Source organism: Strix aluco, chromosome 20 (assembly GCF_031877795.1).
Source record: "Strix aluco isolate bStrAlu1 chromosome 20, bStrAlu1.hap1, whole genome shotgun sequence".
Taxonomy (NCBI): Eukaryota; Metazoa; Chordata; class Aves; order Strigiformes; family Strigidae; genus Strix; species Strix aluco.
The window spans coordinates 5,533,431-5,556,082 of NC_133950.1; the positions used below are offsets into that span (position 1 = coordinate 5,533,431).

At 51.5% G+C, this 22,652-nt stretch overlaps 1 protein-coding gene across 2 annotated transcripts; it reads left to right on the forward strand.

The window, feature by feature from the left end:
• Nucleotides 1-676: 676 nt before the first annotated feature.
• On the forward strand, nucleotides 677-21,857 carry LOC141932703 (taperin-like). 2 transcript variants are annotated; one of them, XM_074846664.1, is made up of 4 exons: nucleotides 677-2,786; nucleotides 17,031-17,211; nucleotides 17,466-17,596; nucleotides 17,967-21,857. In XM_074846664.1, exons 1-4 carry the CDS (start codon nucleotides 708-710, stop codon nucleotides 18,027-18,029), a joined length of 2,454 nt encoding a protein of 817 aa, XP_074702765.1. In that variant the 5' UTR covers nucleotides 677-707; the 3' UTR covers nucleotides 18,030-21,857. The 2 variants fall into 2 exon arrangements, with proteins under 2 accessions (XP_074702765.1, XP_074702766.1); XM_074846665.1 differs by having other exon boundaries at nucleotides 17,469-17,596.
• The last annotated feature ends 795 nt before the right edge of the window (nucleotides 21,858-22,652 follow it).

A 22,652-nucleotide genomic window follows, 5' to 3' on the forward strand; every position in this document is an offset into this window, starting at 1 on the left:
CAGGCCTCTCCTTAGAACAATTCTCTGACAGGCCTGATAAGCCGTTCGGTGCCACTGGCTTGTTCCGTGCCCGCCGTGGCTGCTCACGCCCAGACACCGGCTCTTCCCCAGACCGCGGCCGGGCTCATCCTGGGGGACCCCGAGAGGCGTTTTTCGCTCCCCTCCTCCTCGGCTGGTGCCACACGGGCCAGGCCAGGATGGGGGAAGGAGCAGATGAGGGGTTTTTGGGTGATGTGGGTCGCGGTGGCTCCTGGCGGGCTGGAGACCCCGCGGGGCCTGTCCCCAAGGCCTGAGGGGGCCCGGCAGGAGGGGGGGGGCGGTGTGGGCAGCAGGGACCCCGGCGGGGGGGCAGGGCCGGCCGTGCCCCCACGGCCCTGTCCGGTAACACCGCCCGTGCCAAAGCCCAGCTGCTCCCCGTGGCTGCCGAGGGGCTCTCCCGGCCGGGCAGCGCCCGCCGCGGCCCCGCAGGGGCGGATCTCCCTGACCCCGGCCCCACACGGCCTCAGCGAGCCGCCGGCGACCGCCCCCCCCGCCCCGGGCCGCCCCCGGCCGCGGGCCCTGTCATGGCGCCCGGCCCGCCCCGCTCCCGCCGCCCCGCGGAGGGCGGCCCGGGGGCGGTGCCGCGGCCGGCGGCGGGGCCTGCTCAGGTGCGGCGGGAGGAGGCGGCGGCGGCGGCTCGGCCGCGCAGTGCTCCCGGTGCCGCCGCCATGAGCAGCGCGGAGCCGCCGCTCGGGGCCGGGCCGCGGGCGCAGCCCGCCTGGAAGCGGGAGATCCTGGAGCGGAAGCGGGCCAAGCTGGCCGGGGCGGGCGGCGGCGGCGGCGAGCCGGAGCCGCCGGCGGGGGAGCGGCTGGTGGTGGCGGAGAGCCTGGGCCCGCTCCGCGAGAACCCCTTCATGCGGCTGGAGAGCGAGCGGCGGCGGCTGCGGCAGGGGCTGCCCGGGCACGGCCCCGGCGCGGCGCGGCCGCTGCAGCAGCTGCTGGAGCTGTACAGCGCCGTGCCCGGCATCCGCACCATCCGCGCCGACAACATCCTCATCATCGAGTCCCAGCCCGACGCCGCCGCCTGCTTCGCCGAGGGGGACGCGCTGCCCGGCCGCCGCCGGGACCCGGCCGCCGGCTCCTCCCCGCCGCGCCGCCCCGACCCGCTGCGGGAGCTGCTGGCCCGCCGCGGCGCCGCGCTCGCCGAGATCCGCGCTGACCAGGTCGTCATCTACGAGGCGGCCGAGCCGCCCGAGGCGGCCGAGCCGGGCACCGTCAGCCGCCTCCTGGAGAAGTTCGGGCAGCGGCCGCGGGGCCGCCGACGCCGCGGCGGGAAGGCGCTGACCGGGCCCGGGCCCGGCGCCGTGCCAGGCGGGGCGGCCGTGCCTCCGCCTCCGCAGGTGGGACCGGGCTCCCCCCGGGCCTCGGCGCCGCTTCAGAGGGGACCCGGCTCCCCGCGGGCCTCGGCCCCGAAGGCGAGAGCGGGCTCCCCGAAGGCGAGAGCGGGCTCCCCGAAGGCGAGAGCGGGCTCTCCGCAGGCGGTGCCGGCCGCCCCCCAGGCGCTGCCCGCTCCCCCCCGGGCTGCCACCCCGCCGGCGGTGCCGGCCGCCCCTCAGCCTGCCGTCCTGCAGCCGGCTGCCCCCCGGGCTGCTCCCCCTCAGCCCGCGGCCCCCCAGCCGGCCCCAGCTCCCCCCCGGGCTGTCACCCCGCAGCCCGCGGCCCCCCAGGTGGCCCCGGCCCCCCCCCGGGCCGCAGCCCCCCAGGTGGTCCCAGCCGCCCCCCAGGCCAACTACTTTCTCCACAAGATCGGCTCCAACTCCTTCACCGTCACCCCCCGGGGCCTGCCCCCCGGCAGCCGCATCCCCGAGCCCGGCGCCGTCCCCGCCGGCCGCCCCGGGGTGCCCAAGGGGCCGCCAGTGCCATCCGCCAGCGCTCCCCACGCCAGAGCCAACGCCAGGAGGCCAAAGCCGGAGGAGGCCGAAGCGGCCGTGTCGCCCCCGCCCAGTGCCAGTCTGGCCCCCAGTGCCACCGGCCCGACCCAGCCGCTCTCCGCCTCTGCCCCCCGGGCCGGGGGCTCCTTCGAAATCCACCCGGCCCCCAAGCCCGACCTGGCTGCCATCCCAGCCCACGACCTGCAGGCCCAGGCCCTGGCCAAGCTGCGCCTGAATTCGCGCAATTCCTTCCTCTTCGTGCCCCGCCGGGAGGGCAGCCCCGCTCTGCCCCCGGCCCAGAGCGCCAGGCCAGGGCTGCCGCCACCGTCCTCGGAGGAGAAGGCACCGAAGGAGCCCCCGAGGGCTTCCGCCCCGGAGCAGGAAGAGCCTGTCGCTTCCCCCCCGGCGCCTCTGGATCCGTTGGTACCTGTGACTTTCATTGATGACATTGTGGAGCCGGACAGCGGGGAGGTTTCTCCAAGGGCCAGCTCGGCTGCGAGGACAGGGAGCTTGGTGGATCAGGCTGGAGGAGCTGGCCCTGATCTGGCGATGGAGGTTTCCTCCGTGCCCCTGTACAGACCACACTCTGCCCCCCACCAGCGGGGAGGCAGCACCTTCACTGTCGTGCCCAAAAGGAAGCCCGTTGCCTCGGGGCTGCAGACTCTCACTGATGCCAGCGGAAGACCACAGCAGGAGGAAGAGGAGGAGGAGGAGGAGAGCAAAGGAAAAGGCAAAGCCGTGGAGAAGGCTGATGGGCCCCAAGCAGGGATGTCCCATAAAAAGCGCTACCCCACGGTGAACGAGATCGAAGTGATCGGGGGGTACCTGTCCCTGGAGAGGTCCTGCATGAGCAAGACGGGGTCCCGCCGCAAGAAGGTAACTGCCTGGGGCGCCTCTGTGCCCAACAGCCAGGCTGAAAGTCGCTCAGTACTACTTTTGGCTTGTCTTTCCATGAGGCACCGGGTGGGAAGATGGGCAGTGTTTTTCTGGTCCTTTTGAGAGCCAGAGGCTTGCCCTGGGGCATTGGGTGCTCTTCCACCAAGTAAGCAGGTGAGGGTGGGATATGATCTGTGATAACTGCAGAGCCTCTCCCACAGTTGCTTCTTGGAAGTATGATAACGGAAAGTAAAATATTTCAGGTATTTAGGTGAAATTTGAGGTGAGTCCCGTGGTTTGAACGGCTGCGGACTTGCCCCCTCTCCAGCCCTGCTCGCTGTGCCTGGCGGGTGTTGGCCATGTTGAACTCCCCGTGGTCACTGCCTGGCTTGTGACACGGTCCGGTGGGCAGCGTGGTGCTGGCGTCTTCCTCGCATTAGTGATCTATTGATAGAGGCTCAAGAATTAGGTCTCTATTAGGCAGAAAGAGATCAGCAAAAACTTAACTCCCCTTGATAAGATTATACCACCTGGCTGCTTGTTTCGGATGTGCACCTACGTCTCTGATGATCTGTGAGATGTCAGTTGCTCCAAGTGTCTTCAGAGCGAATGCCTGGTTTTCTCACTGCTTGGGATCTCACTTAGATCTTTGTAAGCCTTAAATTGAGAATTAATCTCTGTATGGCTTGGTGAAATGCATCTGGATGTGATAAAGACACAGTCAAGGTGAAAGAGCAGGTTATTTTGTTGTGCCGGAGGAGTAGGCGTGAATTGTTTGGCTCTGAAAGCAGCACGCCGAGGTGACAAATCCCGATTTCTAGGTCTGCGACGTGACATGTTTTTCCATAGCGGGAAGAGTTGTTTGACGTTCCGTTACCTAAATTCGACTAAATATTTGATGGACTGAATCCACACAGGTGCCTGAGGCGCTGAGCATTATAATTTGAGGAAATCCTTTGAAAAGGGTGCACCTCATTTAGAAGGGAGGCAGGGAGTGCTGTCTATCGTGGCTTAACGTTGTTAAATTCCTTCAGGAGAGCACACAGTCTGTATTAATTTGATCATGACTAATGCAGGTAGCAGATCTGGAGCATGAGCACCATGAGATCCAGAATGAGCAAATAAGCAGGACTGTTGATTCTCACTCGGTGCTGCTGCAGTTTTTCCTTGTCCTCGTCCAGGGAAATGCTTGAGCAGGCTGGAATTGTTCTGCTGCTTAGATACCCACTGGCTTGCACTCATTCCAGCTGTTTCCTTGGCTCTGTTCAGTTCAGTTTGGGGTATTAATTGGATTTACACCAAATCAGGTGTGTGGTATAAATGGTGAAATATCAAGACAATGTGTTACAGTTACGGGTACTTTTAGGATAATGCAGAAAACAGAGGAAACCTTTCAGGACAGACACACTTAGATAAGTCCGACTTCTGATGCAGCTGGAGGAGCTGGTTTCTCTGTGTGGGGTGGTGCTGTTGGGGCAGCAGACTTGCTGGTAAAAGAATAAAAGCCTCAAGTAAGCAAAACCAATTAAATGGTGTGCAGTGGAAGCCATCCTTAATGGTACAAAAAAGAGGAAGGGAGATGAGGACAGAGCTGGTGCAGCAACTGAATTGTTTAAGGTTGGTCAAACTCTGGAATGGGAGCCCAGAGAAATAGTGGCATCTCTGTCCTTGGAGGTGTTTGAAACTTGCCTGGGGAGAGCCTTGAGCAACTGATCAAGTCAGACCTGCTTGCAGCAGGAGTTTGGGCTAGAGACCTCCAGAGGTCCTTTCCCAACCTAAAATATCATATGATCCTTTGAAGTAGGTTAACAACTGTTTTGTCTGTTCAGTGTTGGATTTGTGTGACACTGGGCAGGTCATGTAGCTATGTTCTCCACCTATGTTCTTACCAGCTTGATAGCACTAACTGTCCCACTCTGCAGGCACTTTGAAGATGAAGCATGCTAAGTACTGCAGGATGCATATACAAATGTAACAGTGTTTGCTAAGAATTATATGTGGGGGATGTCCGGCATGAGAACTTAAGTAAAGAGGAGATACTAAAAGGCAAAGGAGGAACTGCCTGTTACATGACTCAGGAGGCTGAAACAAATGGGGACCCTTCGGAAAATAAGATCCAGCTTAAGGAGAAGTAGTGGAGACACAAGTTTTTGTGTGAAATTAAATGTGGCAATGTAGTGGGAGAAGCACCAGGTTTTGTTTCAGTTCCCTTCCTCCTAGGGGTGGCAAGCATGGAGTTCGACTTTGTAGCCAGGGTTTAGAAGATGCTGACACTGTAGCAAATGGAAAGATTACTCTTAACCTAGAGGATGTTTGTGGCTTTTACTCTGGGTAATAAGGCTGAGTGTTGATGCCTGAAAAGGAAGGAGCTAGTATTAGGACGCATTCCTTGGTTTCTTCCCAAGAGATTGCTGTGTGTCGCCAAGGCAACCGGCCAAAACCAGGGTTCTGTTTTGTAGCTATGTCAGGGTTTTCAGAAACTTGATTTTGGCCTGAATTGGGCAGAAGCAGACATTTCTTGTGAGCTGGAAGCTGCAGTTCTTTGGTAAAACCAATATCCCTTTCACTTTTGGGGGTAGCGAAATCAAACCTGATGCTACCCGGGTCTTTTGGGGTGATTCTTTCCAGGCAGACCTGCTGGATGAGGCCACCTCCTGCTGAGCATCTTCCTTTCCAAACCTTGCCTTGAATTTGCTGAAGGGTCTTTAAGTGTGCTCCAGGCTCAAGAAACTGGTGTTTAGTGAGACTTCGATGACTTTGAAAACTTTGTCTGCTTGCTGATGCCCAGCAGGAATCTGGGCGAGATAAACATCAGGTCTAGCACAGCCTGGGAATGCCGCGTTCCTGCGGATCGGCCCGTGTCTGTGCTTACAGTCAGGGCTAATGATTTATTAGGAGGGAGAGAGGTGGTTGTGGCAGTTCAACTGTTCTGTGAAATGAAAACTGTGTTTTTCTTCAAATGTGGAAATTTGGCCTCCCTTTTCCGTCCCCTTGTCTGGCCACTGATTGCCTGACTATGGTAGAGGTGCCAGCAAAATGGAACCGACTCAGTCCATGTCCTCCAGTCCACATCGTCTGGGGCTTTTTGGAGTGGGAAGGTGGCTGGGACAGGTGGGAGTGGGTTCCAGGGCTGCTGTGGTCTGCGTGGAGGGAGCTCCAGCCCCCTGCTCTCAGCTGCGCGGCTGCAGGACCGAGTTATAGTTGTGACTTTGCTGTGGCCTGCTGGTGTTCAAGGCCCTTCAGGAAAGATAGCTTTATTGCTCCTTCCAGACACTTCAAATATGTGAAGCAGCTGTTTGTTCTGGGGTTGGAGCTGGATCTTGAGCTGATGAGGGAGGGAGAGAAGTGCTGTTCCTGTGTCAGAATAAAAAAATGGGTTCCTAGCTGTCTTGTGCAACTAGAGCTGCTGCGGTGGGACACTTGTCGTTCACCCAGGGCTCTGAAGGTGAACATGGGGTTGTGTGTGATGGGACACGGTCAAGATCTGCAGATGGAGGGCAGAGCCCCAGCCGTGCTTGTCCCAGGGTGTGACTTCAGTTTGAAAATTTAAGTGGAGGTTTGCAGCCTTGAACGGATGTGCTGGGTTTCAAGCGGAGCGCTGGGCAGCTGCTGGAAGCGGCTGGCTGAGCCGCCGGCTCTGACGGTGAGGACAGGATACGTGTGCAGGACTGGAAGGAGACCTACTGACCTTTATTCTAAACAGGGAGTGGGGGAGAGGACGCAAAGTGCTGTTGGTGACCTCTGTTCAGTGCTCGTCTTCGTACTCTGTTACTGCAGAAGAAGTAAAGACGCTTCAGCCTGACAGCAGCCCCAGGAGGAAGGGAAGGCTTTGCTGCAGGATGTGGATCTTGGGGATCTCAGAGGATAAAACCTAGCTCATCTGAGCTGACAAGAATCAATCTTGGTTACCTGCCAGAATAATGTACAATAAAGTTGTCAGCAAGATAGAAATCTAGGTTTCTATAAAACATGTGACTGGCATGTTGGAGCGAGTGATTGGAAAGGACTGCGAGCTGCTGATCCAGCTGGTGTCCTGAGAAGTAGTCATCTGTCCTTAGGCTTCATGTTCCCGCCTTTCTGGAGTCCGGACTCTGCCGTGAAGGTCCTGTGTGTACAGAATTTGCCCCAACTGTGCTCCTTCCTTATGTCTTGTCACTCCTGCAGTTCATCCCAAGTCACTGTATGTTTGTCCTCTCCAGGCCCTGGTACCTCTTGGGGATCCTGCAGGAAAGGTGACTTCTGGCCAGGCCACCCAAAGTCCTATAAATAACAAGACTTGAGAGCCAACAGACATCAGATTGTTGATGGTTTTAATGTTTTTTGCTTGTTGCAGTTGGCAGTTTGCTGAGTGCTGGAAGGTGAGCTGCAGCCTTGTGTGAACAGGGCTTTCAAGAACAAAGTTGGTGGGATCCAAACAGCCGGAGTCTAATCTTTCCTGCTCCTTTGCAAAACTGTCTTCAAAGATGTTCAGCTTCAGCTGAACTTCAGAAAGTTCCAGCTTATGTGGACTTCAGCATGGTCCATTTTCTAACGTTTTGAACTGCATGATGTCTGAACGTGGCTTCCAAATGCCCACTGAAATGTCTGTTAAAAATTTATTCTAAACATCCGTCAGCTTTTCATCATGGGCTGGATTGGACAGCAGTTTTGTTGGTCTAACCTGCTGAACTTCTTGCTCTGTAGCTTTCCATCTGTCAGTTCTGCTGGAGATGGTCTCCTGTGAGAACTAGGTGTAGGCTTGAGATGTTGGCAAGGACGAACACTTCCAGCTATTGCCCAGACCTGTTTGGAGCAAGTCTGCACAGTGTGGAATCTAAATACTGGTGTCTGCCTGAAGTAGTTTTTTGCAATGTGTAACCTAACCATAACAGCAGTAACTAACCTGGCGGTAGAAGCAAAAATCTCTTAGCAAAAATTACTTAGATTCCCTCATCTCTGTGTTTTGGAGGGGTCAGGACAAAGATCTGTGTTATTTAGAGCCACGTGCTCCTGGTCTATTTTCTGCCTCGTGGCTGCGCTCTGCTGGGGCAAATACGTCTGGCACCTTTAAGGAGGGGCTCTGGTACGTATCTGACATGGATGCATTGCATTTTTTGGTGGATGAGGTCAGCAGTGACAAGTCAGCTCAGAAAATACATGTCTTGGATGCTCAGGCATGGTCCCTTCCCTGAGGAGGTGATTTCCACTAGCTGGCAGGTGTGAGCATCCTGTTTCACCCAGACAGTGTGATTTTCCTGCCCTCTTCTAATTCTGCTGATTTAGCCTATGATGTTGACAGCTGAAGACTCTAGAAATCAGAATCTTGTTGTAGTTATAGTTTTTAAACCACCTCACAAGCTGCCCCTGAGGCTATCGGTGGCGACGTAGGTTGTTTTTTGTTTCCCCGCTGCCTGCCGGCTCCTTGAAGTGCTGGTGCTTCGTTGGACTAAACCCCTGGCAGAGCGGATGAGTCATATTTATCTCATCTCCATAGTGGGAAATTTTCTGCGACTGAGATTCTCCGTGGCCTCACCGCTCCCATGCTTCGCCTCATGCCGCAGCCACAGTCTGAGCTGCTCCCAAATTCCCCCCGGGTTCTCTTCCTCCAGTCTCCTGCTTGCCTGCCGCTGTCAGCAGCACAGGGAATGGGACAGAAGAGCTAAAATAGAAACTCTTACGCAAATAAGAGACGAGCCTGCCTTTGAAGCTGGTTAGGACGTGCCCAGGGCGCAGCCTGCGCCAGAGCTTGAGAGGAGATTTGGAGTGCTTTGTGCTCTGAATTCTGATCATGTGGATTACAGTTAATGTTATCTTAATCTCCTTAATCTGTGGACCAGATTGGAGGTGGTTTATATTTTTCCTCCATCTCAAGTATTCAGGTTGCCTTGGGTTTGGGTTGTCATCCCCACTCTGCTTTTTCCAGTACATGGTCATGGTGTTCCGGAGAAGAGCTGAGGAAGTACACACTGGGGTGGCTAGGGCAGAAGTCCTGCTTGTCTGTGTTCTACGTGGGATACGGTAGGAAAAATTAAAATGTTTAGTTTCCAGGTTCAGTGGCAGTGAAAGAAATCTCAGTAAGAGCTGCTGGAGCAGGAGCATCTCCTTCACCTCTGTGGTTGTTCTCACTCCCCTCCTGAGTGAAACCTGGGCAATTTAAAATCTATTTACAAACCCAGACTCTTCCTAGTGACTGCAGTGGGAGCTGTAATGGTTTCCCTGTTTGGACAGTTTGTGTAGGAAGAGTCACGTGAGGCATCTGTATCACACAGAGAAAATTCACAAACATCCTGGGAAAATCTGGACTGAAGGAACTTGGTGCTGATGTTTTCTGAGAAGTGCCCTTCAGATGATCTTGGGAACTTGGCAGGACAGAGCTGCTGTTTTTGTAAGCATTTGAAAGACTGTAGGCAAGCTGAAGAAAGTACCTTGGACGTTATGAGAGCAAAACACTTGTGTGCTTAGGGAAATTGTATAGCTAGCAGCTAGTGAAAATGCAGGTTTGAGGGCATATCCGTAATCCTCGTGGTGAACTTGCTGCACTTAGTCACTTCTCTCGAGGAAGTATCTTTGCATATTACTAGTACAGAAAAAAGGCAAGAGAAACATGAACTCTGTCGTGCGGCTAATACTGTTCACATCACTGAAGCCGTTTGGTCCTGAAGTCCAGAATGAGCTCCTTGCCAGGGTGGGAAGTAATTCTGTTCCCAAGCTCCCCGTGTTTCCTGGGAAATTATGCTCCATCTGTCCCATTCCAGCTGGAGACTGTTCACTTGCACCAAACCGAGGTATTTGTCTGGACTGCTCTGGTCAGTCTTGGCTGCACAGAAATGTTTGTGGGTGGCACCTCCCAGTGCCTCGTAGCCACAAATTGTATGGTGAGTTCCCTATAAAGTAGAATCCTCTGCTGTTTGGGAGTTTTGTGTGGTGTCTGTGAAGATACCAAGTCTTGACACTAATTGTATCTTGTTTATGCCTGCTCTCTTTGTGTATTCAGATGAGATTTGTTTTGTGTATGTAGGGAGATTTGTCCAATTCTTATGAGCCAAGTAAGTAATATTTGAATTGCTTGTTAAACTGTGGAAGGCTCTAGCCTGTCTGTCTGCAGATGTGCGAAGGAATGAAGGGATCCTTGGTGAATAGCTGCTTTGTACCGTGTCAGACTGGGACTCCAGCTGCCCTGTGATTGTTTGGGTGCTGCAATCTCTTCTTGTCCAACACAGTCAAGGGAAGAGTTAACAAAGCTGCCTGCCCTGTGATGCTCTCCGGGACTGTCCCTACCCTGTCACTTCTCATCAGGAATTTGAAACTTCCCCGTGTCTTGTACAAGGAGTTTAATATTTCGAATCTCCATGCATTGCTCCTATCTGCCATGTGCTTCAGCATATTGATTACACAGAGCTGGCTTTGTGGGTTGCCTTGTAAATGGAGACTTTCTTGTTTTGCCTTGTGGCTTGGGAGCTGGGATGCGATCCTGGAGGCAGCCTCTCCTTTGCCAGCAACACAGTCCTTCCTTGACATGCTACTGCTGTAAATCTTTAGTGCTGCTAGCTCTATTCAGTAACTCTGTGATGCAGTTAATAGTTGAGCAGAACTCAGTGTTACTCTTAGCAAACGCTTCTTGGAAATGCCTGATCGCTCAAGATCCAGCCTATGGTGGAGCAGTCAACTCCTGTGCCCCAAAACTTAACTTTTTGTACAGAATGCAGAAAAGTACATTTCTGAAGTGCCATCTGCAGTCTTCTGGGCATACTTAGGCTGCTTCAGCCATAGCAGTAGAGAGTTAATTTGATAGAGGAACCAAGCCTCAAGTCCCCTCTATTCCTAGGGGTACCTGTCAGGGAAAAACTCTTTTCTTCCTGTGCCAAGGAAATGCTTTATTGGTATAAAAGCTCCTTATCTTCTCCTGAATGCTAGCAAATGCCTTGGTAATATTGTGATGCTACTGCAGCCCCCAGGATACTATTTTGGTCTGCCACACATAGAGATTTTACCTGGAGTTACTCAACAGTTTGGGCTGACGCATGGCTGTGTTTTCAGGACAAGTACAGGCACGTAGACAAGCTCATTGCTAACTCCTATGAAATGGCTCATTTTCCCAAAAATCCTTTATCTAAAAGTTTCAGAGAGAAAAGTGCATTGCACGGGAGTTGTCTAGATCGTTGACTGCAGGTTGTAATGAAAGAAATTAAGGTCCCTGCAGGGTTATGCAGTTTATGAACGGCTCCACCACCTCCTTTTATGAAATCTGCTGACCTGTGAGAATGGTCAGACTGGGTCAGATGGAAGGACCAGGGTGAACCCTTTGGGGATATTTGTCCACCATAAAATACCTGCTTCTACCCTCTGTTGCAACCTCACAGTAATTTGTCTGTGCAGGCACCTTCCCTTTCACCCCGCAGCAGCGTGGAGCCGGGAGGTTGTTCAGTGTTGAGAGACCCACTTTTTGCAGAGATCCTGAGCTCCGCTGGGCAGAGCCTCCACCAACCTACCGAGTGGGTTTTGGTGCTTGAGGAGCTTTCCTGCTCAGCTTGGGGGCTGTTTCTTGCAAACCTGTATGAGATGCTCTATATCGACAGGCTGCTTGATGCACTCCCAGCTGCTGCAGTTTTCAGGTATCTGCTGTGATGTCTTGTGCTTTCGTTTTGTTGACCAAATCCTTAGACAACCAGTGTAGCAGCAAATGTAGCAAAGCTCAGTGTAAGCACAAAAGCGCAAGGTTCTTCAGAACACTGATTTTGTTCAGAACACTGATTTTGTTCATGCTTGTTCTCTCAGAGAGATCAGTCACTTGCTCTTTTGTACTCATGCTGAATCATTGTCCACCCTTCCTGCAGATATGAGCTGAAAGCCTCCTGCTGCTGCTGTTGCTGAGAAAGGAGGCGGTGTTTGATTGACCAGGTGTGAAAAGCTGCTTTAAATCCCACCCAGCAGCACAGTGGCAGCCTGTGCATGTCCTAGGGAGTCCGTGCAGTCCCTAATTTTGTCACTTCAGGATTATATTGCTTGGGAGAGAGGATGATTAGAGGAAAACTAGTACCTGAAAAGAGCAAATCTTGATCCCTGGTGCCACTCAGCTGTTTGGATCTTGTGAAGTTCTTGGGTAGCATAACCACATTAGCAAAAAATTGCTATGGCCCTCTTGTCGCTGTGCAGCAGCCACTGCCCGCTTACCTAGTCTGCAGCATGTGCTGGAGGTACTGTGTGATGTTAGCAGGGGAGGAATAAACTCCAGCTGGTGCATCACAACTTGCCGTCCCATCTGGCTCGGCCGCACAGCGAGCAGGGACGGCAGCGGTGCCCCTTGCAGCCTCCTGCAAAAGCCACGGGTTTGGGAGACGGCTGCTCGCAGTCGCTCTGCGGGGAAGGGGAAATGGGCTCAGTTGTTTTCAGTCCCACGAGAGGCTGCTATGATGGGAATCAATATTCTGACTCTACTTGCTGGAATATAGTTAAAGGGTGACTTTTTTTCTCTTTTAATGCCTAGAACGTTTTTTTTTCCCCTTACTATTATAAGGCGAGGATTTGGATTGCCAAAGAGGTTCCTGTTTAAAGGTATAAAACACCCTACATTATCACGTGCTGCCCCATCTGCCAAGAAGCAAATGTGATAAGGGGTGGAGAAAAGCCACACTAGCGATTGCTTCTGGAGTTGATGCAGACTAACCCCATGGTTCTCTCCTGAGACTTACGGTGATATTCCTGGTTTGTGAGAAGCCATTGGGTACTTGCCCTTTCATTAACTGCAGAGTCCTGCAAACTTTCCCACCTCAGCTCTTGGAGGTGAGGTATCTGCTGACTTTCATTGTTTGTGTCGCAGGTTGGTTCCTGTAAACTGGTTATTTTTATTTCTAATATGTCTCTGTACATGAGGGCTCTTTTGTTGTTGGTCTGGGTGCAGACTGGGCCCTGACAGCCTGCATCCCCTGAAACAGGGTTGAATTTTAATTTTTTTTTTTTCCCCCTTTTCTAAATGAGCCCTGCATGACTACTCAGATTTATGCTTGCTGGGTAATGTTTACCCTGGCTTCTATTTCCTGGGTACTCTGTTACTCATTACTGTTCAAATCCTAGCAAATAAGTAAATTATTTTTGCTATGGCAACAAGAATCCGGTAGCTGAACAGCACAATATTCCCTGAAAAGCCTGCCTTATTCTTCCCAGTGTGGCTCTGATTGCTGGGCAGAGTATTAATATATCGACATATGGCTTTGGGTTGTACCTTGGTTTTGTGACGCACTTCTGGGTGAAGCATTCAGCTGAGCAAATAATGACAAATCCCAGCAAACATCCACAGCTGAAGGATGCAAAATTCTTCCTTTCCACAACTGCTGGGGCAGAAACAGGGGACCCGCTGCTGAGACCCGATGAGCAGAGCTCTCTGGCTGGGCTTGAGTGAGTTTGGCTCTTCTAGAATATATTTTTCTTCTAAAGAAAATGACCCCTTTGGCCTTTTGTGTTTCTATAAAAGTCTATATGGTCTGGCAAGAGGCTGCTGGCTGTGCAAACCTGTTGTCTGTGCCATTACTGGGTTCTTGAGTTGTTTTTTTTTTTCAGATGGTTCCTGGGACTGGATCTGCTGTGTTCCCTATGCACAGTGCTCAGCTCTGCTCATTAGCTGCTCAGAGGGTTTCTTAAGGCAGTTATGTTGACCCATGTGTCCCCTCGTTTTGCCTGAATAAGTTGCCCTCCATCTTCTGCTGGATCAAGCAGAGCTGCTTTGTGCTTCCCCTGAAACCACCTCGTGCTTGGGGAGGGGAGCTCGTGAGGGAACTCAGGCCATGCCACGGCAGGTTTATCGCTTTGAGTCTTGAGGCAGCTTTTGGGGCTCTCGCTCTGCGTGGGCAGGGCTGACCGAGTGCCCGGGGGGGTGTACAGGTGCAGGGAAGGCGGCCGCTGGTGCAGAGCCTGTTTGCCTGTTGTTCCTCGGGTGTTTGCTTTGCCTGGGTGCGTCCCAGTGCGTTACTGCAGAGCGGCCGTGGGGCTCCTCCTGCTTCTTGGCAGCAGCACACTGGGTGCGGGGGGGGAGGTGGGACGCTGCCGTAGAGCAAGCCAACGTGGTTTTGGGAGCGGGGACTTGTGCCGGGGTGCACCCATGCCAAGCAGGAGTGCCTGGTGTCAGCCTTTGCGTAGGCTGCGCTGGCCCAACCGGAGGTGTTGCTGAAGCAGCAAATTATCTTGTTATGAGCTCTCCCCCAGGCTGGGGCCCTGGATGTGTGGGACCGGTGCTGCTGTGGTTAATGATTGCTCTTCCTGAATAGCTTCGCCATTGCCTCCTACAGCGTTGGGGCCTCTTTGCAGCAGGTACCTGAGAAACCCCGGTGGCAGAACGTTCTGCAGGACACCCAGCCCGGCTCCGGGAGTGAGCGTGGCCCAAGCTGAATTGGCTGTGGGCAAGTAGGAGCTGTTTTAGTTTCGGGCTTAGGCTGGGCTGTTGGCGTGTTGCCTCTGGGCACTGCGTGGTGGGTGTCTCCTGGTCATTTCTGATGCTTTCTACTCTTTGGGTTTACTCCCTGGTGAGGCTGTTTTCTCCTCCTGTGCTACATGCAGCTTTGGTCCAAATTGAACTCAAAGTAATTTTTCTTAGAGATTTCCTCTTGACAGCAGAAAATCAGGAAAACTTAGTTCCATCTCCAAGCTTAAATTCTAAAACCAAGGCCTGTCCCATTTATTTTCTGTCTTTAGCCAAGTACTTCTTGCCCTTCAGCACAGTTGGAGCACTGGTCAGTGGCCTGCGTGCAGCTCTGGTTCTGGGATAGCTTCTGAGCTTCCAGGAGCCCTGGGCTTCTCCACCCTCGTGGCCTTCGTGCCTGGCAGCGTGGCTCATCCCTGCAGCACAGACACCACATTGTGAGCAGTTGCTGCCCGCTCTGCTGCCTGGCTCGGATCAGGGAGCATCTAGGCCAGCAGCAGGGGTGAGAAATTCAGGGAACAGCGACTGGAATGCTCTGATCTTCAGGGCCATTTTATTCCAACCCCTTTTCTCTGAAATATAACCATTCCTCTCCCCATGTGTCATCTGGAGAAGGTCGGAGTGGCTCTGGCCAGGGCTGGGGCAGGGAATGGGGAAGGGCAGCTGGTTGCCTTCTCTGCTATTTCCATCCTGTCTTTTGGGAGCGTGGGGAAGGGAGCCAGCCTGTGCCTGAGGTACATCCCGGACTCAGGCAGAGTAGCAGGCAGCTCCGTCATGCTTATTTGCAGTGCAGAGGGGGCTCTGTCACTCTGTTACCTGAGTTTGATCCAAGCTCCCTTCACTGCATTTCTGTAAAGCAGCAGGGAAATGCTCGCTGTCTTGCCCCAGTGCTCCTTTTGAAAATCCTTACCACCCTGCACAGCTCCAGCGTGTGTGTCTGTGGGCAGAGCAGGAGAGCACAGTAACAGGCCAGCTCCTGCTCCCGACGGTTTGCGGGCTCCAGCCCCTGAGCAGTTGCAGGTTGGGCTTCAGAAGACCCCGCTGGCAGCAGCAGCAGCATCGCCCCAGAGCTCCACGTGCAGGAGATGCAGAGAGTGCAAGAAACACGTGCATCTGGGCAGCACACGTGCTTGCTTGATAGCTGCTTGGGACCGTGTGCTGTTTCTCAGCCTGCGGAGTATTTTGTATATGAGGGAAACTGCAAATGTGGCACATGGGGCAAATGTGCTGCACTTTCTTCTTGACAGTTACTATTACACAGCATCAGAAGAGATTTTCTGAACCACCCAGCTCCTGCTGCCCGTCCAAGCAACCATGCCCTTTAAATTCTGTTCATAACCCTATTAGCTCGACTTTAAATGTAGTTAGAAGTAAAGGGATCGCAACACCCTCTTAGGCAGCTGCTCCTGAACCTTGATCTGCATTGGCTAGATACTTCCCTACTTTTGGCATAAACTTATTCCTGGCAACTTACCCTCCTTGTTTTTCTGTTGTATGCTGGCATCAGCTGTTCTTCTCTGCGCCTTGGTGTTTGTTTTCTTGGTGTACTTACAAAGAGCTGTTATGCTTTTTCTCAACCTTCATTTTTGCTGGCGTGAACAGGCTGAACCTTGTCTCCACCTGTTGAGATGACTTGTAATCACGTCTTCTAAGCAGAAGGGGGTAGATAATGATTAGGACATGTAAGGCTGCAGGGGAACGATCCCTTCCCTCAGCTTTTACTCTGAACAGCAAATCTGGAGTTACTGTGTTTGGGTGTCCTGCTGCAGATGAAGAAACTGGAGCAAGTCCAGTAGAGGCTACCAAAGTGCTCCTGGGGCTTGAGGAAATGGTCTGTGAGAAAAAGCTGAGGGAGCTGGTTTGTTCAGCCTGGAGGAGAGAAGGGGGGAGTCCAATTGCTGCCTTCTGCTACCTGCTGGGTGTTACAGGGAAGATGGAGCCAGGCAGTCCCTCTTTCCAGTGGAAACACCTTGCTCTGTTCCTGGTTTATTTAAGCAGCATTCTAATGATGACTACAGTCCTGTAGCCAATCCAAAATTTTCTTTCTCAGATATTCACAGGTGATGGGCTTCTCTTAGAGCAAGGGTTGGCCTTGAACATCATTCTGGTGTTCTTGCTTTCCAGTTTTCTGAATGACCCATAAAATTCTGCTTTTCCCTTGATGAACTCCCATGTTGAAGTCATCTTCATTTCTCAGTCTCACAGTTGCTGTGCAAAGGTCATTAATGAGAATACTCTATACAACCAGTTTCAAAGCAGAACCTTTAAGGACCTCCCACTTGTCCAGCATTTTCCCTCTACTACTACCGTCTCTCCTTTAGCTGCTTCCATCTTCTCACTTCTGGTATTAAACTCTGGTTTTATCTAGCTTAAATAGCTTTTTTGCCAGGACGTCCTCCCAAAAATGTAGTCCTGATCACTGATGTTTTTGTTGTCTAGAGCATGGGTACACAAACTAGTTGGCAGGCACTAACAAGTCACCTTTCCAACATGTGGATGCTTTCCTTTCCTCCTTAGCAACGCTGACCCTCTTGAGGGACACGCTGGCAGCTCCTCCTGGCTGCTGGGCATCAGGGTTCGATGATGGCAAAGTATGTGCCAGGGCAAAAAGCCAGAGATACTCTCGGCCTCTCAGCCTCCTGCCTCCATCCCATCTATTTGTCTATCTGCCTTTGTGGTTTCTCTCAGCGTGGTAAGAGATTCAGCAAGGCACATGTGGAACGGTGAGGGGATATGCAACGGCTCCTTTAAACCAGGCTGAAGCCTGGTGTGGGAGGTGGCCTTTGCCAGAGCAAGCGTTGGGATCAATGGTTTCTTGTGCTACTTTCTAATAATTCTCCTTCACTGTTGTCTAGATGAAGATCTCTTTCAATGAGACAAGTCTGCAGACCATGTTTGAGTACCCATCAGAGAGCTCACTGGCAGAAGAGGAGGAAGAAGAGGAAGGACATGCTTCTGAATCAGAGGAGGACAAATCTTGCACCTTTCAGATTCCACACCCAAATAGCACTTTGCATCCCAGTACACCTAACTCAGGTGAGCCAGGCACTGTGGGGTTACTGGTGGTGCCTGACACTGTCTGTGTTTCCTACAGACCCTTATGGGGCTCCACACAGGTGGAAATGCTCATGAAGGTGACTTCTGCCAGCTGATGGCAGAATTGGGGCTTAGCAGGGACGGGGCTTGAACCAGAACAGGGAACTGCAGGTGGGCAGCTGTCCCTGCCAGGATCCTGATCCCACTTTCTTTTGGGGTGGTGAGAAATATTTACGTCAGCTTTGCCCTTCCAGCAGATTTATCCAGCTACACCCCAAAGCACTCCGTGAAGTTCAGCAAGTGGCAGGAGCAGAAGTATGAGGAGATGCCTGCCACAGAGGGATCCCTCCTGAAGGAAGCTGATTCCCATGGGAACGAAGTCATGGTGAGACTTTAAATAAGCAAGTCTTGGCTTTTCCTGCTGTGCTGTTATCCGGTGCTTGGGTTGGTCTGGATGGGACGGAACGTGCTTTTCAATAAACACCCGTGTTTGTGTTCGCTGCCCAGGGAGGCATCCCACCGCTCACAAAGGGACCAACACACGTCCCACTGCAGGCCTACCTCTCCCTGTATGTGTAAAGGAGACTTAAGGCAGCTGGCACGCTTTGCACTCCAGGGCATGTTTGGAGGGGTGAATTAAACATGTTCGTTAGCCCTGGGCAAGGTGCCACTGCAGCCTTTGCCGTCCACAGGTGTGGGTACTCAATTGCTTTGGGTTTGATGACAGCTCCCTGTCAACTCTGCTTTCTCCACAGCTCACCCCAGCAGAGAAAGGCGGACTCTCCGATTTCAGCAGCGAGCCTGCTCTTTATTTTTGATCGCTTCATCTTCTAGCCTGCAGCAGCGGCTGCTGGACAAAACGTGTCAGTGCACCTTCCGAAAGTCCATGCAAGCACCGTGGAAATAAGCTTCTGGGTCCCTCCCTCACCACAGTTTTCATTGGATCCTCATGCCAAGGGTGGACTAGATGCTATCGGGCATCTTCGGAGAATATTTGCACTGGATTCTGGGACCTAACTACTACTTTTAAGGCGTATGATTTGTTCTACCTGTGGCCTTGCATATTCCTTGTTCAAGATCAGCTGCCGATTAGGCAAGCGTTTTAAGAACAGGTCTGTAATCCTGGGATGGATGTAGATTCTCTCGGTGCTTATCTGAGTCCGCTCCTCCAGGCACTGCGTGGGGTCTGGACAGCTTTTGTAACAGTTCTCCCATCAGAGGCCCCACTGAGGAATGGTTCTGGAGCTGGAGCCCTGGGAGTACCTGGGCAGTTAGCTGGATTCACAGAAGTGGTTGTGATTTGACAGCTAGATTGGGTGTCCGTTTGTAAAACTGCTGAAGGTTCATGGTTTGTTCTTGGCCTGTTTCTGGGTCTAGTTTCACTGAACCATCATGGAATTAATGTGCCAGTTATGTCCTTGTGAAGGAAGCTGAACGCACCGTGTGAGGGATGGGAAGGGGAATAAATGCCTATAGCTTTAGGTGTCACTTTTGCACTGCTCTGTAAACAACTGTCCAGACTGGCTTGAACCTCTTGAAGATTCCCAAACATTGGCCATAGCTTTGAGCTGTCCCTACCCAACTCTGGCATCCAGTTTCTAGTAACTGCTGATTGTGCTTGTTTGCCAGTTCCTTTTGTTGCTTTGTTGCAGCATCTAACGGGGCCAGGCCCAAGATTTATCCGTCTTGGTTGGCAGGGAGGCTTCCTTCTAGCCGTGCTTGCTCTGCTCCTCTAACGCAAAGCACAGGAGGGCAATTTCACTCCTTTCTTCTGCGGAACTTGAACAAGGAATATGGTTTTTTTTCTAGCATTTTTATAGTTCTGTTGTAATTGTTTAATGCAGCCAATATGCAAAGGAATCTGCTAGACTTCCATTTAAATTTTCTACTACTGTAAACTCAGGGTCAAAATTGCACTCTGGAAGAGACGGAACACTGCTGCTAATGTGATTTGTACTTCTGGGATTAAAAAAGATGCAGTTGGAATAGATACGGCCTCTTTGGGCTTTATGAAATGAGTGGTACCCCAGTGCGTGGCTCTATCCAAAGGAACAGGCTGATATCTTTGATTAAATTTGGTACTTTTATTGGTTTGTCTACTACAGATAGATGATGAATGTCTAGCCAAGCTGACACTGGTCTATGAACTGAATATGCTCTGCATGCCTTGCACTTGCTTTGGTGTATATTGTAGCAGCAGGAGGAAGGTTGTTCTGCTGAAAAATATGGTCAGGGCTAAATGTTAGCATATACCTCTAGCTGTTCTCCTCTTTTTGCCCTGGGTGCCTAAATGTTTCTGGAAAGAGTGCAAAAAAAAATGAGACTCAGCAACTTGTTAGATGTTGGCTGGAGGGGCCACAAAGGAAGACTTTCCACCTCCTTGTACTTCTAAGGCTTGTCCTTTTCAAGCTAACTCGAGATCCGCTCCCTGTGTGACCTCCCAGGAGCAGTGTGTGGCTGGCAGCACATCTGCCTGTTACACCACACAAATACAGTGGAAAGAGCAGTGAATCCCATGTGCCGAGGCTTCTCCCACTGATGAAACACTTCAGGACATGATGCTGAAACTGGGGTACAACGAGGAAAAACGCAGGACTGCTAGTAACCGCTAGATTTAAGGGATGAGTAGGTTATTGGATAGGTGGAGTTAAACACTGAGCAGTGCCCATGGCCAGTAGCTGTGCACACAGCCAAAGGGGATCGGGGACCATGTTTGAAGAAAAGGTTATGCACAGCTTTTTCTAGCAGAAAAGGTCCCAGGGAGCATCTTGCACTATGGAAAAGCTCAGCCCAGTTTAAGGCAGCTCTGTCTCTAGATTTGCAACTTAACAAAACTGCAGGTGGTGAAGCAAAAGCTGCTTGCAACTGAAGTTAGGGACAAGGTGTCTGAACTAGTCCTGACTTCATTCTGCTGTGGATCAACGAGGAATGCTAAAGCCAGCAATGTCCTGCAGCTCGTTCCACTGACTTCAGCCAACTGAAATGCTGCTCTGGTGCTGTGCGTGCTGTTCCCAGTGAGTTAGCTCTGTGCCTACAGCTCCTCTGGTTAGGACAGGCTCAGTGGAGGCGTGTGAGTGCAGAGTGTGCTTCTCAAGAGGAGCACGTGGTGCCCTGGCGTGCTGCTGACTTCTCTGCTCCTTCTTCTGCTCCTTGCCTGCTCTACCTCGTAGCTGCGATCTGCGCCTCGCTGGGTGCTGCCTTCCCACTTCCCGACTTTGTACTCTAATCCCAGTCTGTACCACATGAACTCTTAGCTGGTTCATGGCAGAGCAAGGTGAGTGCTGTTTTGAGGGCAGAAGCATTAGCTGATAAGTCACCTTCTGGGATATGCTTCAGTATCACTGTGCTCAAAATAAAGTATTTTTTTATAGGATACCTACCCTCTAGCATTTAAGAATTAACTTTAAGAAATCTCTAGCTAATACCAAAGTGTATCTGAAAGGAAAATTTACTTCTGCAAAACAGACTTTTATTAAATGTGTGTCATCCTTGTACCAGATTAGCAGCTGTCCCAGACCAACAGGACTTTCCAGGCTGAAGAACAAGTTTAGGAATGCTTTTGTCCACGTGTTTGTTTTTCTTTTTCTTTTGAAGTGCTTTGTCGCTCACTGGCTTCACCAGCATTTTCAATTTTTCCCTTCAGGACATCTAGCAATGTCTGAGAACTCTCCAGAATCTGGGAAAGAAAGAAATAAAAATAGTTTATTTTTACATAAACTCTTATGAGTTCCCTTTGAATTCTGCTGACCTACCTTGCAGCAAGAGGGATTCTCCAGCGCTTACAGTTATCTAATTCTTGGTGACGTATCATCCTATCTCACTGTGGGAATTTCTCTGGAGGAATTTCTCTGGTTCGTGCCCGTATTCTGAATACAAAACACCTTAAGCAATTTATCTGTCTTGGAATGTGAGGCAGAAAACTTCCTGAAGCAGGCTGTGGGGTGAACTTTAGTTGTGGTTTTGTGTTTGTTTTTTTTTAAGGGAGATGTTGATACCTGGGCTTTTCAGATCAGTATTAAATTGTGCTCAGATGACCCAGTTTCAACTGTCTTCCACTGCTAAAACTACACGCTTTTAAGTTTCTTGCTTAAGGTCATTGTGGAGTTGAGTTAGTCTTTAAGTCAGACTAAATCTTTCCTTTTATTCATTTTCTCCTATTTTTAGCTTATGTTGTAGATAATCTAACATTCCCACTTGTTGTTGTCTAGGAAGCAAGGCTACAGCAGGTTTAGGAGATCTTGTTGCCTGTCCCTCTTGCCACATTGCAGTTTTAACACAGTGCACTATTGTAACAAAATGGGGTAGTAGGGTTGTAGTCCCAAAGCTCACTGATGTTCCTGTGAACCTGTGGACATCACTAAGTGGTCAGAGAAGAGATGAAGGTAGGTGCCCCGCAGGGTGAGACGTGGGTACAACGTGTTGGTGGGATCTTGCTGTCTTGTCTGTGAAAGAAGGTGGAGGCCTGCGACTGTCAGGGGCTGGGAAAAGGCAAGGAGTGCGATTACTGACAAGAGATGTACATCACAGGAAAGGAACTTTGTTACTTGTTTCTGCTCGCAGGACATCTGCATTTCCTCTCCTAACCACCTCTGCTTTTTACCTACTGTGACTGTCTTCTAATTTCAATAAACGTTAATTCATTTGTAGGCTGGGGGGTTGTGACTTGTATCTCAGGAAAGGTTTCCTTTAAAAGGTGCTGTTTGTTCATGTAGCTCTGCAACACGGTTTCTAAGCTGTTAAACCTTTATGCAAGTTCTCCCCTTCACCCCAAACCATCAGTTCTTGAAGTAGGCTGAGAAAACAGCTCCAGCTCATCTGATAATCATCGCTGGGAAGTATTGACTTTGGGAGATGAAGAGGATCTGATACACACTAGAGGCCACGTTACAAACATGCATGGGAAAAGAATGGAGGCAGCAGCTAACAGGGGAAGGGGTGCTCTTGGACTAAACAGCTCCTTGTTACCAACAGAGGGAAAATCATTGCTTATCAGAAAGTGGGCTGGAAAGATACTTCTCTTTTTTACAAAGCTGATCGGTGTGTAATTCAAAAGTGAATTCAGCTGTTACCCTATACACTGAGCGAAGCAGTCCCTGCCTGGCAGAGTTTACAGGAAAGGGTTGAGCCATCCCAGTAACTGGGGTAACAGTACCAGCCCTTGCACCATTCCCCTCCTTCCCACTCCTCTGCTGATCCAACATTTCTACTTTTTTTAGTGATATTATCATGACATAATTCCATTAAAGACGGAAGAAATTACATGAAAAGTTGGGAAAAAAATGTGTCTAGTGGGCCGACGGCTCTGTCATCAGTTTGTTGTTACCTGTGCGAATTCACGTCTTCTGGGTCAACGTCTTGCCTCTGGCTTCCTCCTTCCCCCCCCAACGACGGTTTGCAAGATGGTCTTTTTCTAGGGTCCATTCCAAGGAACGTTTTGCTGT

Coding starts and splice junctions, on each gene's coding strand:
- LOC141932703 (XM_074846664.1), top strand. CDS start 708: ATGAGCAGCGCGGAGCCGCCGCTCGGGGCCGGGCCGCGGGCGCAGCCC. Junction 2,787..17,030: donor CGGGGTCCCGCCGCAAGAAG/GTAACTGCCTGG, acceptor ACTGTTGTCTAG/ATGAAGATCTCTTTCAATGA. Junction 17,212..17,465: donor TCCCAGTACACCTAACTCAG/GTGAGCCAGGCA, acceptor TTGCCCTTCCAG/CAGATTTATCCAGCTACACC.